Source organism: Eleginops maclovinus, chromosome 21, assembly GCF_036324505.1.
Source record: "Eleginops maclovinus isolate JMC-PN-2008 ecotype Puerto Natales chromosome 21, JC_Emac_rtc_rv5, whole genome shotgun sequence".
Taxonomy (NCBI): domain Eukaryota; kingdom Metazoa; phylum Chordata; class Actinopteri; order Perciformes; family Eleginopidae; genus Eleginops; species Eleginops maclovinus.
The window spans coordinates 5,707,268-5,725,442 of NC_086369.1; the positions used below are offsets into that span (position 1 = coordinate 5,707,268).

An 18,175-nucleotide genomic window follows, 5' to 3' on the forward strand; every position below is an offset into this window, starting at 1 on the left:
TCAGACATATCATCTCAAATTACCTGGTTAGCGGGTGAAGTCGAGAGGGGGTGTATCATATGCTGAGTCAAGACTGCAGCAACTGATATTTCCCTAAGCACGCCTTATAAATTGATTAAATAGACTAAAATACAACTTTTGCTATGGTTAAATTTGGGAAATCCCTAATGATAAATCCATAATACTTACAAAAGTCTATATTTTTATTGCATTAGCCATCATTGGACAGGTATAACAGTACTAGGCTTCACCATCTGGGGGCAGTATTGACCCAATTATGATCAAAGCACTGGTGAGGCAAGTAAAGCTTCACCTCAGGCTACTACAGCACACCTCCCCCTGGCTTAGCGAGGCTAATCCACCCTGTATGTATTCACACAAAACCTGGCCTGCTTCATTACCTCAGCCCCATTCTGCATTTATAATGCAACACGTCTCCTGCTACCCTGCACCGCCACGGGGTTGTGTACTGCATGCTAACCAAAAATAGCTGCCCATTCAGGCTGTCTACGTGAATGGCTTACTAGGCCACTACTGCAGCTCTGCATTAGCCTCGACACACACACACCTTTCACGGGGACACACTGACGTAGTGATCCTATATATGAAGCAACCACCTGAGGCTTAGTTGTCAAAACTGCACAGCATTCCAGCACCGGAGATTAGCCAATCGATGGATGGCTGTGTGTCATGGTAACAATCTCCAAGGAGACATGGAGGAAAATACAACAGGGATGGGCAGAGCAGCGAGAAAAGTAATGAGGTGAAGAAAAACAACCTGAGAGGGAAAACAGGAAATGTAACCAGGAAATGAGAAAATCCCTAATAAAAACACATTCAAATAAACATTATAGATCAATAATAACATGTTAAACTAAACGTGAACACCTCAAAGAGTCCAACAACTGAATAAAACAAAGGAACAGTGCTGTAAGCCTGAGCTGCCATTGAGTCGTCTGAGCAGTGACCCTTGGCACTGTAGTTACATAAACACTTGGCCTTGAGGGGGGGGGGGGGGGGGGACAGGAAGCTGTAAGCACCTACATTTCTCAACTTCTTTTTATGGCCCACAATGCACTTCATTTCCTGAGCATGTCTTACACATACACGCACGGCACAACGCATTAGGACTCAGAATAGGTGAACACCAGCTGCTATGACATCATGACTAATGACAGACATGAAACTGAACTTTTGATCATGTTTAGACCTTTTTCAAAACACGATCGCAAATGTAATACTGTACTGACTATATGCTGGCCGGGCTTAGATTTTTCGACTAAAAACAAATGTATGTTTATTTATTTTCCAAGTCTCATATCTGACTAGATCAAATTATTTCCATAAGTGACGCACTGAGGAAAAAGCCTGTATTCATGCAGTCCTCCTGTACGCACCATGACCCATTTTTTCAAATGTATAACAGTGGCAGTAATGCCGCACAAACAAGCTCGCTGTAGAATAGTTGCCTGTTCTTCCCGAAAACCCCCCGTCTATTCAAATAAGAATCAGATAGGGGGGATTTTTTTGAATATATATATATAAATAGACATGTAAACAAATAACAGCAAATATAAAAGATGGTAATCTGGAGTGGAAGGTGAAAGCGGAACATGTGAAAATATTCCTGCTTTGCATCGATAAAAATAATTTACAGACAGTTATTTGTTGCTTTCTACGCATCTCATACCGTCATATCAATAAAGACGTCAGTATTACTTTGAGACACATAACTCTTAAACACTTGATCTATCAGCTGATGAGCAAAAACAGTAACTCAGCATCCGTTTCAATATAACCTAATGATCATTCAATAATAAATCCTTTGAAATCATCCATCTTTAGAAAGTGTGCCTTGGTTCGAGGACTTACCAGCAGTGGAGCTGTGAGACTGTCAGTCAGGAGCAGGGAGCCCGGCCTGGCAGGTGGCCCCGGGGTCACAGTCCTGCACCAGAGGTCAGCCTCTGAAACACGAGTCAAAAGATACAAAACATAAATCTTAAGAAATGTAAAGCAGTCTAGGGTCTGAAAAGATTGAAGCATTCTTTAGATTCATTTTTAAGATGTCAGGAAATGAAGAGCATAGGGATTGCCTTTGATCACGTACACACACCAAACACACAGAAGAAGTGTGACGCCATTCATAACTCCACTATATCTTTACACACTAATATAGCAATGCTCCGAATGGCATATATAGAACCTTTGAAAAAAACCAACAAAAAATAATTCCATTTCCTTGTTCGTCGGAAGTTTATGAAAACTGCTTCCTTTTGTGGTGATCAGTGGAAAAAAATGCACAACTGGTGCTCTCTTCACACTGACTGGTCACACCTCTTAACAAAACACTTGATGCAGTAACACTCATGACCTCTGACTGCAAGTTCCCCTTTTTAAATAGACAATAAGACAGTTAAATTACAGAGAAAAGGGTAGTTCGCAGACAGGCAGCAGATATCAGGTTCAGCATGTAATCACAGGTTGGTTGTTACGTCCTACGTCTCTTTTGAAACATGGGCTATTTGCATTTGTCAGTGAACATGGAACAAAAAGACGCACATGAAGAAAAAAAACCCACCACTTCCTATTGTGTAACACTTCCTCTGATTCACTTCAGGTTTTCTAAAAGGCTCCCTGTTAGACCTCTGCCACACAATTGACGTTATCGGGCAACATTTTGTCTTTTCCTTCAGTGACAGATTTTGAGAAGGCAATCAAAGAACATTTTATTTAAATAACACTCAGTGTAGTTTCTGGTCGACGTGAAAGTTTCCTCAGTTTAGAGATGCGACCCCGGCCTTTGTTTTTCATCATTTGTTCAGAAGCCCTGCTGGAGAGACCAGAGACTCCATTAGCACCAGGGCTGTTCAGCCAGCCTGAATACAAATGCATGGAAATGGTGGCAGTGTTGGTCATGCATGAAGGTGATCAGAATTCAAACCCGCAGGAACGCTGCGAGCGAAACGGTTGGCGACACATACATGATCAAACAAGACACTGGGAGAAGGGCAAAAACAAAAGCAGGAAAGGACGCAGAATCAAAAAGAAAGGCGTGATGGTGTTCTTTCCTATCCCTTCATGCAAACTAAGGGCGACTTCCTCCTAATCCATCACAGCTGACATGTCACAGGGGACATTCTGGGTGACATCTGTGGCAGGGCATCATGGGAGTCAGCTATGCATCATGATTACAGCTGGGGGGGGGGGGGCGCAACATAAGGCCAAACCATTCCTTGAATGAGCAAATGAGGTTAAAGGGGATACAGCGCTGTGGAGCAGCACAGTACTATTTCAGGAAACAGGAAATGATGGACTGTTTCTCGATGGAATTACAACATTTACAGCCACGCGATTTTAGAAGAGCCCTGGAGCCATCAGTTAACCAATTCATAATTATCTTGTCATCAAAAAATTCACAAAAGCTCTGGAGCTAAGACACAATTAAATGGACATTATTTGGGGTTTTTTCAGTAGTAGTACATACCAGTTGGTGCCAATCTGAAATTGACTTAACATGATCAACGTAATGCCATTGAAAAGAAACAAGACTCTTCTGAATACTTTTTAAAATAATAACTGAAATATATAAGTTACTTTGATTGAGAATGAAACATTAGTTCTATTAGGGCTCTGTGAGGCCGCACTGGGAGCTAAATGCTAACGTCCGAATGCTAATGTGTTGATTTTTGGCTCATTTTAATAGCAGTGAAGAAAATACCGGTGTCCAACTCTTCTACAGAATCTTTATTCAAATTAGAAAGAGTGTGTGAAATGACGGACCAACTTCACCACCGTTCTATTTAAAATCAGTATTATTAAATCTGTTTATAACAATACCGTCATTCACCTCAGTGCTGTTGTGGGAGAAGACCCACATGATGAGATCATACTGAAGTGGCACCGTGTGTGTAAGTGTGTGTGTGTGTGTGTGTGTCCCTTCAAGCAACATTTACAAGCAAAGGAACAACTAGAGCCCAGTTCACCACTGTTCTGTGGGTGGTCAGGGTTTTTTGTCTCAATGAGCTCGGAGGCATCGGCTAGTCACATGATGACTCTTCATGAAGAAGTCATTTAAATGAGGGTATTCGAGGGAACAGCAGGTTAAGGGGGGAGACATTCAATATCCGTATAGTCAAACAACTCCTCACAGCATGTTTACCGGCACAACTGCTTCTGATATCGCTTTATTCCCACAGGAGCAGAGGCAACGAAACGGCTCAGTGTATGTCCGCTCACTTCCTGCTGCTCCAAACTTTGATTTCCTTGTTTTCATTTGTCATTTCCAGAGACTTGTACAGTAGCGACATATTAGAATTGGTTTGAAAGTTGCCTTAAGCTGTCTCATAAGGCTGCAACGAAGAAGAAAGGAGCTTTTTAATCCTTACATCTTCAGTTTGTAGCAGCGTAAGTCAACACGCCAAGCACATTTCTTTGGTTTTAATAGACTCTCCGCCACATGAAAGGGTCAATAAATGTAGGCCGACATGTGTGGACCTGCTGTAAACTCTGTGAGATACAAACACGTCCAGAGTCTGGATACAAAGCAGGCCACCGAGGTAATCAATAGGAGCTGGATGTGGAGCATTTCCATTTGTCACATATACGCTCATCACCACTTCATATAGTCTATCATCATCATTGGTGTAAATGGGCTGGATGAAATATTGGAATCACCAGGAAAAAAACCTACACCCTGCATAATGGTCATGAAGTTAATAATAAGTAAGGTTGGATTTATTGCAGGGCCATTGTATAACACATTTAGGCGTGCTTAGTAAACTGGCGACATGGTTTAAAGTTCATTATGAATAGGGCTGCACAACTTTGCCAGTCAGAAATATTTAAATTCAAAAATTCAGGCTTAATTTTCTGTCTTTGATGAGGTTAATTTACATTTAAAGACCAGAAACTGAACCCATTAGCAGCTTAACATATTTATAAGTCCACTGTAGCTGTGGAATAGAACATTGTACATTTACTTTATCATCCTGTTTTGGTTTCAAAGTAGTCGTCACAATACAGTAGAGAAGCTTTTGTCTGTCGCTTGGCATTTTTTAAGAGACACCAAACTAAAGACACTGGGACACAAACCAGTCCTCGCGGTGTTTCGACACCACTGAATAAAACTTCCATTAAAACTCAAGTTGCCATGACTACTTGTATTCCCCCTGTCCCTAGTGCTGAGGGATAGCGACAGAGTTACTGAAGCCCACAGAGCTTCATGAAGAAACCCCCCCCACAGATCAGTTACATGAAGTGGAGATCCTCAGACTGAAATGTCAGAACAAATGAACTGTTGAAGATGGATTCAAAACTGGTTTACACATGCTAGGATGTAAAATGCATTTGTAAAGTGGATAAACACTTAAAATAGCCACCCGTTTTCTCTAAAAAACCCATAAAAATCCAAATAATGGGCTTAATGTAATGTATATATCATGCTAAGTGTATACTTGTCTGTAATAGAGCAATGTTAAAAGTAATCAATCCCAACGATATCACAGTATAAAGTCATTGCCAATGTGACCATACTTTCCTACATCCATTCTAAAGTCTGGATATGAATAAACCGATCCATAAATGAAGGCAACTGGGTAAAAAAGTGTGACAGGTTTCCAGTACCTAACAGTTTAACACCATGTGAGGATGCAGCGTTGGTGCGGGGGCGACACGGCAACCGTTTCATGTAGAATCTGAATTTGTAGCATGCTGATCCGCCATCTGTGGCGACACCCTGTGTGCCATGTGTGTCCACTGTCATGTAGGCGACCACACGAGGATCTCATGCCTGCCTTCTTCAACATACAGTGATAATAGGATCACCACCATGTCTTTATTATTTGGAACAATCATAGGTTTTACAGCAGGACCTTAAAATCGCTGCTGTCAAAGGAGCTCCAACAGACCGCTGCAGATCTGAGCCTGGAGGGTGCTTCCGTGCATGTGTGAAAGGTGTGGGGGTAGGGTCACACAAAGTGACAGCTTTTTCCTCCCATTTTGAGTGGGTTATTCATAGCATTATGACGAGGTTTTCAATGCAACGTCCACTTTGCTTTTGTGCCACATTTACTCTCAAGATGCTGCATATTACTGCGAGCGACAAATGAAAGCATCCTGTTGGAGGTACTTGAACGGAATGCCTGCGTGAACAAGAAAAATACTCTCTCTCCTAATACTGTGCATGCTAAGGGCTTCAGATAAGCCAACATCACAGCCCGGAAGTGAGACGGGTTCAGAGGAATGCTCGAGTCTACTAGCACGGCAGACCAGAAACTGGCACACCAAGTGACTCATACACATCAAAAGTATATTAGTCGCCACCGCCAAAGGCTGGAAACACAAACCCACAACAGCGAGGACCTCCACCATCTTTCTCTGCTCGTTTAACAGCAGCATGTGTTAACCAACAAACATATTAAATGAATCTGTTGTAGACTGACTCTTCACGAGGCCAATAAACACATCATTAAAACAACTATTAAAGAAGACGCTGGCTAGAAAATTGTAATCAATGCATTGTTTGTGCTATGTTCTCTCTGGTATTAACATTAATAATTCAGATGTATGTAGAAACAGGCAGCCTTATCCAGGGGGGGCACAGTCAGCCTTTCCTACTGAGTGATTCATGCATGTCATCACTTCAGCTATGATCTGCTTATGAACAAGAGCAGGCATGCAAGAGCAGTGGAAGAGAGGGCAATGGAGGGAGCGTGTGTACTCGAGAGGCAAATGAGATTATAGTCTGGCAAACATGTAGTTAGGCACAGTTTCCACTGCACTGCAGCTGGGAGGCACGTGCCTATATTCTTCTTTAAAAACAATTGAAAGTGTTTTTAGAAATGAAAATGATGCATTAGTCCCCTTCTCCCGTGCATTAAGCCGTGTCATGGTAAGGGTGTTAGGGCCGAATGCTGAACAGGCTGAAACACTTAGAGGAAGTTAATCCAAATAAGTGAACAAACAGCATTACGCCACAGAAAGGGATCAATACAGCTCTATTCTGCATAAAGCTAATACAGCAGCACCTGACCTAGCATGCTGCCTGTAGTGTGTGTGCAATGCAGGGGTGTGGGTGCTAACAATATGATGCAAACTGGTTTCAAAATCAGAAAAAAGACGTGTTGGTTTACTGTTGTTGTTTTCACAACATTACAATATGTTGCACAAGTGCTCATGTTGTTGTCTTCCTAGCATAAATCACAAAAACAACATGCAAAAGCTCTAAGTAAAAAGAGGAGCTCAAGTGGTTCAATAATACAATTCACCCTGGTGAGTTCATACATTTAAAGACAAAAGGTTGCATGCAGCAGATAGTAGAAGTATTAACGTCTTCAACCACTGCAGAGGACATAAACACATCACAATACAGTAAAACCACACACATTAGCTGTTACAACAATGACTCCACTAGGAGATGTTTAGCATCAGTGGACCGACTTGCTGCCGGAAACACAATAAATACTGACTGTCAAGCAGGATTACAGTGAGACTCATACCGAGAATAACTGCAGTAACCCAACCTGAAGCCGGCGGCTCCGTGGCACTGGGTGTGTTCAAGGGAGTGGGTTGCAAAGAGGGGTCTGGACCCCTTGGCGACTGTGTGACATTCCAGTGAGGTCAGCACGTTATTCCTCATTAGAGAAAGTCTAACTATTTCTATTGTAACACACTTTACTCCCAATACTGATTCCCAAATAAATGAAAACACAAAACTAACTTTTGTCTAAAATGTGTGTTTGTACGTGTAAATATCAGAGCAGATCTGTCTTAAAAGGTCAATGGGAAGATGAATAATTGAAATGAACCACCAATACACCAACTCTGCCCTCATGTTAGAACCGTAGCAACTACATTTTCTGAACTAGAAAACACATTTGCTGGAGAAAGAATGTGGGAAATCCTCTTGGGGGTGAACAGAGTTCATAATGTTCGCACAATGAGAGACTATTTTAATCATCCTAAACACATCTCTGTCCCTATTGCTGTTTAAGCACCCATAATGCAAACACTGATGTACAGCTCTCAAAAGTCTTATCCCTCGTCATGTAAAAAAAATAAAATAAGGGGAGTAAAAAGCTGTAAAACAAGATCACAGCCAGGTTAGAACCAAAAATGTAAAAGCTAAAGAAATGGGTGAGCCTTAATGCACCTGGCCTCTTCAGCACCTACACTAAAGGTAGGACTTGTGAGGGAATACATTAAGCCATATTCTCAGTTGATGCTAGTTCACCAAAGCTTCAATTGGTACCTTCATGAACCCACGAAATGTTCAACACCAGATCAACTACTGCTGCAACTTTGACATGCACAATAAAGAAGAATGGCACTGAAGTATTTCAGTCAAGTATTTTTTTCCCAAGTCTACACTGTGTCAAACTGAGAGCAGAGATGTCGTCCATCTGTTAGAAGAAGGGAAGAAAGGTGATACTTCCTTCTTTCAAAGTGTGCAGCGGCACATAAGGAAGACAAATTGCAAAAGAGGATAATCTGGAGGCATGTTATTGGGTTTGTCATGAGATAATGAGACCGTCTCTCGTGTTTCCTGACACAAAAGACATCAACAAACTATTTACATTTGTGAACAGAATTATTTTCTACCCTCAAAAAGAGCGTGAGCAGCTATGTCTGTAGAGCTTGTTGGTTTTTTTTGTGAAAGGAGGTGGGTAAATATCTAAATAATCACCTCTAAACTATTGTAATTCTCTATACTTGTGTGTAACAAGCCATAACATAAAAAAAGACACAATGGGACTTTGAGACAATTGAAACGTTGCATCACAACAACCACATTAGAGTTGCACTTGCCTAGGAAAGCATGAATTCTGGCTTTCAGGGACGTTTCACTTCCACTTTCAGAAGCTTTGCACAGACAGGGCAGAAAGGAAACCACATGCGTACTGGAGTTGAGTCGTGCAGACAAAAGTTGCAAACAGAAAATCAACCAACTCCATGTATAATTTCAACCGTGATAGCAGTGACAATTATATGAATGGACAGTGAGATCTTATGAGCCTGTGGTGGAATTAAATCAAAGAACAAATATTTTAGTACTGCACTACAACAACATTTACAATTGGATTTAATATACTGCAATTCAGAGTGAAATATTAAACGTTTGTGCAACTAAATTTCAATGTGTTTTGCAAGTTTTAAAAACCTATAGAGCATAAAGGCTTCAATAAATGCATAAAAAAAGCACTTCATTGAGCTGATTCTTTCCTTACTTCATTTAGGAGTGTTTATTTTAAATCATGCATTGATTTGAAGAACAATCATCAAAGACAACCCAGCTCTAAGCAGCTGTCAGTGTGAGCATTTCCTTTAATGCAGCTGTAATGATGAATCATTTACTGCCTGTAGAAGAACAGTCTTCATCCGAGTCATACGGTTAGTTTAAAAACTGGATACATCACCTGTCTCTGTAGGGTGCACGAGGTCCAACACAGCTGATTACCTGGCTTTAGTAATAGGCTATATGGGTCACGCATGTAACATTCAATGCCCCTGGCCAAATAAAGGAACATCTAGCTAGCAGTGTAGCCTAACGTCTACCTTGAGACCGCTGACCTGAAAAGGGGAAGTTAACGGGGCCTCGAAGGTGTACTTAAAAAACATAACAAATAGTTTCCATTATTTATTTTTAACGGTAACTTAGCAATAAAGGAAGGGGGGGTTACATTTTCGCCGGACACGTTTACTATCCATCACTAAATGTGCCTCCGAGGAACAAAATCTAACACTCAAAACAAGCCAGACTGAATGGCAACCGGTGGATGGTATAGGTGGTTAGTTGAGATGACAGAAAAAGGCAAGGTAAAGTAGTAATTCTCATAGTTTTTTTTACCTTGATGCTCGTAGAGAAAACACTGGAGTCGACGTCTGGATACCACGCTAGAGAGCCAGCGGTACGGGCTGAAAGAAGAAGAAAAGCGATTTGCTGTTGCTGTTTCCGGGTTAGTTACTGAGCGTCATTGTGGCCGTCAAACGAGAGGGGAGTTCGGTTTGTCCCACCTCTGAGCGCGGAGGGGGGAATTTATACACCTTCCTCGCCTAACTGAAGATAGACCCGCCCGGTCAGAGATGACTCGCTGCTGTGTTTTAACGGTGGTTTCAACCGGATTACAATGTACCTACACTATCATTGTGTCTCACCGCGGCGTTAATTAGGGCTTTCGACCGCGAGACACCGTTAAGTAAAATTTACTTTACCGAAGTTTCTTTGAGCAAGAATCTAATATACATCTGAAACAATCTCTAGGAGGCGCTAATGTGCCATATCTCCCTACTGGCTCCCTGTACATTAACATCAGTCACCTCAAACCTGTAATGTTAAATATTTGATAACCTATGCTACTTTGCAGATTCAGATCATTTAAATATGACAACACTTAAATATCATCTATGACTATAGACTAAGCAACCAGGTCTTCCTTTACCGACGGCATCATTTTTTGTTGCATCAATAATAGAAGTTCAGCAACATAATATATATTATCCTGAGATGTGCAATCACTCATTTATTACTGCTCTGCTCGTTGAATACATTCTGTTCGGTTGAATACATATTTAAAAAAGCTTAAGGAACTTATTGCCCTTTAATAGTTTCGTTTTTTCTTAACGGCCAGCCATAGGTCCTTTCAGGCCGATGTTGCCCTCCTAGTGGTCTCTGCAGCTAGAGAATATGAGGCTGGTGTGTCAAGAAGTGGTCAGACCAGAGAGCATGCCTTGCTAAGGCTCTTCAAAGACACACCTGGCTGTAACATGAGATCACTAGGTGACTGCAACCGCCTGTTGTTGCACATTGATCAAATATAATTTAATCTTTTAATTCTCACTCCTGCGTCTCTGTGAGCAAAATGTAGCATTTTATTTTGCTTGTCCGGAAGCTCTGTTTTGCCAGTTACGCCTCTACCAGACAGGCATCAGCCTAATTAAGCACACCTGTTTTCAATCATGTGTTGCCAGGTTGCAGCTTAAAACTCAGCTCCACAGTAGCTGTTCAGAAACATTTCAAAGAAGAATTCGGAAGCGAGAACGTGGTTATTTCAGCTCAGAAACCTACCGTTAGTTTTGTTCGAAAAGCCAACTTCAAGCATGGTGAAAGAGAAGACTCATGTTAACGTGGTGGTTATCGGCCACGTAGACAGCGGCAAGTCAACTACCACCGGCCACCTCGTTTACAAATGTGGTGGCGTCGACCAGAGAAGATTGGAGAAGTTCGAGAAAGCTTCATCACTGGTGAGGAACATACACGAAAAAAACTGCTTTGAAACACTTTTAAATGTCTTAAAACGTGTTATGTTTTTTTTTTATCAGATGGGGAAGAGCTCTTTCAAATTTGCCTGGGTGTTGGACAAGCTTAAAGCTGAGCGGGAGAGAGGGATCACCATTGATATATCTTTGCTGAAATTTAACACTCAAAGATACTCCATGACTATAATTGATGCACCTGGCCACAGAGATTTCATTAAAAACATGATAACAGGGACTTCACAGGTAAGCAGCACAGATGTTCTTCACTCGATGTAAGACTAAGGGCCTTTTAACCAATGTTGTGACTGTCCTTTCAGGCCGATGTGGCCCTCCTAGTGGTCTCTGCAGCTAGAGGAGAATACGAGGCTGGTGTGTCAAGAAGTGGTCAGACCAGAGAGCATGCCTTGCTGGCTTACACTCTGGGTGTGAAGCAGATCCTAGTGTGTGTGAACAAGATGGATCTGACTGAACCCCCTTACAGCCAGAAGCGCTTTGACGAGGTGGTGCGCGGTGTGAGCGGGTTCCTCAAGAAGATTGGCTACGACTGCGCGACTGTGCCGTTCGTGCCAATTTCTGGCTGGACTGGAGAGAACATGATCACCGCAACTCAGAAGGTAATTATGGCTTCAAATGTGTGACAAACTAGGGACATGTGATGCAACAAATTAACACAAAGTGCCTTTCTGCAGATGCCCTGGTTCAAAGGATGGAAATCCAGAAGACGGGAAGGACATGCCATTGGGAAAACTCTACTTGAAGTCCTGGACTCTATTCAACCACCAGTTCGCACCATCAACAAGCCCCTTCGGTTACCTCTGCAGGATGTGTACAAAATTGGAGGTTAGAAAATGTGCCCAGTTAATTTTAGTCTTCTTTTTTTAATTGCCATGCCTCTTTTTTCCATAGCCTGACTCAATTAGCAAGTAGCAATTAAGAAAATGGGTTACAGGTGTGCAGCAGAGCAATTAGAGTGGAGGAAACAGAAATGTTTGTCAGCTGCTGAAGCCTTAATCGACTCGTTTACATTTTTTAAATACACTTTTTTTCTCCATCCCCTCAGGAGTTGGGACCGTGCCCGTAGGTAAGATTGAAACTGGTGTCCTCAAACCTGGCATGACCCTGATGTTCTCCCCTGCCAAAATCACTGCTGAGGTGAAGTCCATTGAGATGCACCACCAGGGAATGGAGACAGCTCTGCCAGGACACAATGTTGGCTTCAACATTAAGAACGTGGCTGTGAAGAACCTGCGGCGAGGGGATGTGGCTGGAAACGCCCAGCAGGATCCGCCATCAGATGTCAGCAGCTTTGAAGCGCAGGTTGGTTCAGTGGAGTTTAAATTGACACTAATAATTCATCGTTGCACCCCCCTGTGCTAATGTATATATTTTCCATCTTAAGGTGATCATCCTGAACCATCCAGGGAAGGTCAAGGCAGGCTACTCTCCTGTCCTGGACTGCCACACCGCCCATGTGACCTGTCGCTTTGCAGAGCTGAAGGAGAAGATTGACAGGCGGACAGGAAATAAAGTGGAGGACGAGCCGCAGCTACTGATTTCTGGAGACGCTGCCACAATCAAAATGATTCCTATCAAGCCCATGTGTGTCGAGAGCTTCTTCACATACCCCTCCTTAGGTATGCTACCCACTACATTTATTTACAAGAAATCTACCCATGTTGACCTTCTGCAGTGCTTAACAATTTTTGCTTTTCTCCTAGGTCGTTTCGCAGCTAGAGACCTGAAGCAGACGGTCGCTGTTGGTGTCATCAAGTCAGTGGTGAAGGACCCAGGATCAAAACTTAAAGCCTAAGTGTACATAGTTTTGTTTTTTGTTTACCAGTAAACTCTGGTATTGCTGCTTTTTATTTGGTAAAATGTAATTTGTGTTGTCGCACAAAATATTTATGTTAAATGATTATACCTGTGTTAATGTTAAATACAAAAGAAGCTAATGCATTGGATGTACGTTTGGTTTAAATGATAATTGTTGAGAAAACAAAATAAAAGATCATTTCAGAACTTTGTGTTGACCTTTGTCTTCTAAACTGAAATAATCTGACGTTTTAGGAACTTACAACAAGAGTACATTTCACATGGATCATAAAGTAGCCTTACCACTTTTTTTTTAAAAGACTTGTAAAATCAACTGCTGCTTGGCCTTATTGATTTTTAAGAACTCAAAATTAAAATATGCTAACTTGCACTACACACACGGCAAACTGTTTTTTTTTAACATGTGAAAGCAAGAGCTCAGGGTCAGAGTTTCAGTACAGCACTTTATTTATGATACAATGGGTTGATGAGTTTATTCCTTAACATGGGGGAGGGAAACTGCAACTCAGTGAGGACCAGGTGAAAATACATCGGCTCTCCAGCCTTTTGCTCAGTCCACTGTGCTTCTTAAAGACATCTCTGGTTCACAGGCAAACCTGGAAATGTACTGGATCCAGTAACATGGAATGATATCACATGATCAAACTTAAACATTTCAAGCTCATGAGGTTTTTACAAGACACTGAATTGTGAACACAGGTTAGTGTGAAATACCTCACCTGTCAAAATCAAGTTATTGCTAAGATGTCCTCTTGAGTTTCCCATACTTGTTAATAATAGTGGCTTTAAACACAGGATACATTTTTTTTGTGTGTAGTCCTGCTTAATAGTGGCTCTTCAAACCCTGAGGTGAGCGTCTTTGAACGCAGCACTCCACTCAATTCCAGTCATTGTTACACCATGCACAGAAAGTCGAGGGACTGTGGAGATGGCGTTGAGTTTACGCACAGAGCATACATACAGTGAACCGTGTAACAAGGAGTAAATTAGTGACCTACAGTGAACCACAGGCTTTGATATTCCACCACACAGTAGCAGCAGGTTTCTATACTGTAAAACAACCATAATACATGTACACACAAAGCAAGCAAGAACAAGGAGTACATTAATGTTTTCATTTTGGGGCAAGATCAGTGGGAGACTGCAGCCTCTTCAGTCAACTATGGTGGGAAACAGGGATGCAAGACAGATAGTGACATGACCTATTTCACATTCCTTTTCTTATTTGTCCTTTTTCCAGAAATATAAGCTGATAATTACTTGAGGGCCAGTAAAATCAATACGGATAAAATTCAAAGTCTACCGCCCTGATGCTTTATCTGACAGGTAGAGAGAGCCAAGGTACATGTTTTGTACAATAAAACATGTATATACACTCACACACAAATATATATATTTACATACATATATACACAGTAACAGCATAAACATAGACTTTAGGTAAGTGCTAGGGTTTTGAGAGTGGCTTCTTCACAGCCGTGCTATAGGGTTAAAGATAATACTGGTAAAGGAAGAATACACACATTCTTTGTACAGCATGGATGAGATATCCATGGCTAGATGAGCCTTCTTGGTTTCTTGTTTTTTTTTTTCTTCTTTAGGACACTTGCCGTGTGACAAGAGGTGTTATAATAGCTATTTACAGGACCTCTCAATTTAGGGAGAAGTGTAGTGCAAGTCTCTCTGACTGTCAGTCACTCAGGATGTGCACAAAAGACATGGGGAACACGCCCTTTCTGTCCGGCTCCCCTTCAATGTGCCCAATCTGGAAGATGAGCAAAAGTTGCATTTTATGATTGTTTTTGTGCACTTAAGATCAAAGAAGTGTAAGATGTCAAAAAAATAGGGATAGTATTGTGGCTTGACTTACCCACCACTCCTGGTCCTCCTCTCCGGTTACTATTATCACCTCTCCTTCAGCAAACGTGAGTTCGTCATCATTGTCAGCTTGGCAGTCATAGATCGTCTTCACCCGGCGGGATTTGCTCTTCCCCTGGACACACAGAATCAAAAGTGTGATTCCAGTTGACAACATCTTTTTTATGAGAGTGAATACATTACCATGGGCCAATATAGATAAAAATACTTCTTTATAAAAGTTGTTTCTCATGCATATTTGAGAGAGAAAGGGGAAATATTACATAATGACAACTGAATGCGTGCAGTGGTTGGAGACTGTGGCTAGAAACCAGAGTGACGAAGCATTTAAAACAGACGACGGTGTCGCAAACTGAATGTTAAACAGCTGATGAGCAATGTTAAAGTAATAAATAGCATAATGCACCACATGTATGACAGAAAGAAGACTGGCAGATGTATTGTAATTTAGTTTGTACTTAAAAAATCATAACTAGTATCGATCCGGCTCCAATCTTTATTTAAGAAGACCATAATGCTTCTGAAAGCATGTTTTACTACACTGAAAAGAAAATGTATTTACTTAAGATGAGTATTAAAGAAGAAGCTTGTTCTTACCGTGTTGATCTTCCTCGGGAGGGGCACTGGAGTCTCTGCAGTCCCTGTCGGGGTCCCGTTGGTGTCTTCAGCAGCTTGTTGGGGGGGCGTCCCTACAGGTGCTTGCTGATTAGGGGACGGTGAGTCTTGAAGCTGAGGCTGGGGTTGGGGCTGGGCTTGAGGTGGAGGTGGAGGTTGCGTTTGAGGCCTCTGCAGCGTGTCTCCGTGCGGCTGCCTGGGAGTGGATTCGGCCGTTCCTGGTTTGGGGGGGATGTCTGAGAGCTGCGGCTTCGGAGGCAGGTCTTTGAGCTGGGGTTTGGGCGGGAGGTCTCCCAGCTGAGGTTTAGGAGGGAGGTCTGAGAGCTGCGGCTTGGGAGGAAGTTCTCCGGGTTTAGGAGGGAGATCAGACGGCTGGGGTTTGGGGGGAAGGTCTCCCAGCTGAGGCCGGTCTGCCAGAGGAGCCTTCTGTGGGGTTTCGGCTGCCGGGGGGGACTTCTGGAAGACCTCTGGAGGGAGGCTGGGCTTATCCATCGACGGGTGGTGAATAGTGTCAATCTTCCGCAATGCCACTGGAGAGAGAAGAGTGTGAATAGCTTTGCCATTTAACAGCTTGTTAAAAATCAAACTAGACAAAGGAGTACCTTTCTGAGGTAGTTTGGGAAGAACCCTTGGACCAAGTGTAGACTTTGTGTTGCTCGAAGTAGTGCTGGGAAAAGACGTTTCATATAAAGTTAAATAAAAAACCGAAACCAAGAAAATGCTTGAGCCTCATCTGCTGGAATTCCTTTTTTCTTAGCGAGTACGGATATAAATTCCAGGTGAATTAAGCTTCACATTCCACCACCTTTGTTTATTTTGTATTACCTTTGCTGCTGAGGAATTCCTTCAAACTTGTTAGAGACAGGAGACATCTTGCTGACAGGAGGAGGGGTGGAGTCGCTTCCTAAAACATTGACATCGATCAAGACACAGATTAATCAGCAACATAGCAGAGCACCAACCCAGAGTTTCAATTAAAAGTAATGGTGAAATAATAGTAGTAATAATAATAATAATAATAATAGTAATAATAATAATTATAATAATTATAAACATGCTCTGATGGTTTTAAAAAAACAATAGTGAGGGAGGCCTCATCTGGCTGAGCTTTCCATGAGCCCGAGTTATTTGGGGGTTGTGCAATAAAGTGTCATCATTTCATTAGTGGTTGGGTAAGGGTGACACAGAATGCACAAAATACCACAGAGGGAAAATGATAACAATGGAAAAACAGCCAAAAATACCCCCAGTATTCCCATAAGGGACAGATGATTGCAGGTAAGATGACTGCGGTTATGTCTCCAACTATGATATATTTCATTGATATATTTTGTGCAGTTCAAAAGTAAGTTTACTTTGGTTCTTAAAGGCGGTAAAATGCCTCATCGTACCTGATGGAGCATTCACAGATGCCCTGAAGTTACAGTTATCAGGATCCAACTTTTAAATGGTGTAAACATCCACATTTGAACCTGGATGTCTACCATTCAAGGTATTTGAACCCAAAATGAAAGTGAGAGGATATGCTGCTTTTACACAAAATACAAGGTTTATCCAAAATAGAAGAAGTTGCATGTATGAATACCCACATAATGAGCCAAACTACCATTCAAAAATACTTTTAAACTGCACAAAGACACAAAAAAACTCTAAATAGAATCCCTGAAACCTCTGAGAAATGTCTCTATTTTTATTTAAGTGAGGTACTAATAGAATATCTGCTGCTGGAGCGAAACCAGCCTACTGTCAGGACGTGTGCTTGTGTCTCACCCCCAGTCAAGCCCCCTTTACTGTGTGGACTGTGAGAGAGCGGGCTGGGTGGGTCAGACAGGGTGCGTTTGTGTCCAGGAGGTGGGGGCGGAGGTCTCTTCTTGGACAGGGTGGAGCTGGCTCCTGGTGTGAGTGTAGAGGGAGGGCCAGATGGGGGAGGAGCTGGAGGATCGATACATAAAACACATGAGGTGACGAGACTCCCCCGAAAAAAAGTCATTCTGTCAACTCCCCAAAACCCACCGAGAAGGTAAAGGAGAGGAAAACGGAAGCATGGAGGAGAGGAGGAGTGGAAAACATGGAGAAGAATACGTTTTAACGAAACAATATGAGGAGACAACAAATAAAAAACATGGGGATGGAAAATATGGAAACCATGATTAGGCACATTTGTTGTGTCTCTAATTTGTTTATGAATACGCCTTTTTGTTCCTAATGGGTCTCACTGTTCACTAATAAAGAAAAGAAGGGTGGAAGCAGCTTATAGAGAGCTCAGCCAGAGAGGATTCAGCTGTGGTTAAGAGTTTACAGCTCAAGGATGGTGGGACATGATTTCCAGCATGATATTAATTCATGTAGGCAAGACATAATGAACTGGAGACCGAGCTTGCCTACATGCTCCCATTGTTTGCTTAAATAAAAACACCACCACCCTGTGAACGTGAGCTGTAAAGCAGGAAACAACTGAGGGATACGTTTATATAGGGGCACACAGCCGAGTAAGGGGGAGAACATAAAACCAGGATATTCACTGATGTATGGTCGAGTGCCAGCCAGAGTGGCGTAGTGCGAATGAGAGCCAAGGAATGCCAAGTGTGGAGCTGAA

The 18,175-nt window shown here is 42.1% G+C and overlaps 3 protein-coding genes across 4 annotated transcripts in view; 1 reads left to right on the forward strand and 2 right to left on the reverse strand.

The window, feature by feature from the left end:
- fam49bb (family with sequence similarity 49 member Bb) overlaps positions 1-10,021 on the reverse strand; it is a 29,876-nt gene extending 19,855 nt beyond the window's left edge. The window contains exons 1-2 of the mRNA XM_063912768.1: positions 9,845-10,021; positions 1,873-1,964 (exon numbers count right to left, since the gene is read on the reverse strand). The gene's annotated coding sequence lies outside the window, so the exon portion shown is untranslated. The remainder of the gene's footprint in view (positions 1-1,872; positions 1,965-9,844) is intronic.
- A 972-nt stretch (positions 10,022-10,993) lies between these two features.
- eef1a1l3 (eukaryotic translation elongation factor 1 alpha 1, like 3) lies at positions 10,994-13,272 on the forward strand. The gene is made up of 7 exons (XM_063912897.1): positions 10,994-11,238; positions 11,317-11,496; positions 11,571-11,867; positions 11,943-12,093; positions 12,314-12,570; positions 12,653-12,887; positions 12,972-13,272. Exons 1-7 carry the CDS (start codon positions 11,095-11,097, stop codon positions 13,061-13,063), a joined length of 1,356 nt encoding a protein of 451 aa, XP_063768967.1. The 5' UTR covers positions 10,994-11,094; the 3' UTR covers positions 13,064-13,272.
- A 243-nt stretch (positions 13,273-13,515) lies between these two features.
- asap1b (ArfGAP with SH3 domain, ankyrin repeat and PH domain 1b) overlaps positions 13,516-18,175 on the reverse strand; it is a 46,282-nt gene continuing 41,622 nt past the window's right edge. The window contains exons 23-28 of one of the 2 annotated variants that reach the window (XM_063912894.1): positions 17,350-17,511; positions 16,405-16,483; positions 16,182-16,246; positions 15,562-16,109; positions 14,957-15,079; positions 13,516-14,851 (exon numbers count right to left, since the gene is read on the reverse strand). In XM_063912894.1, coding sequence (XP_063768964.1) covers positions 14,777-14,851; positions 14,957-15,079; positions 15,562-16,109; positions 16,182-16,246; positions 16,405-16,483; positions 17,350-17,511 — 1,052 coding nt within the window. In that variant the 3' untranslated portion in view covers positions 13,516-14,776. Of the gene's footprint in view, positions 14,852-14,956; positions 15,080-15,561; positions 16,110-16,181; positions 16,247-16,404; positions 16,484-17,349; positions 17,512-18,101; positions 18,171-18,175 lie in introns of both variants that reach the window. The other variant, XM_063912895.1, reaches the window with a different exon arrangement.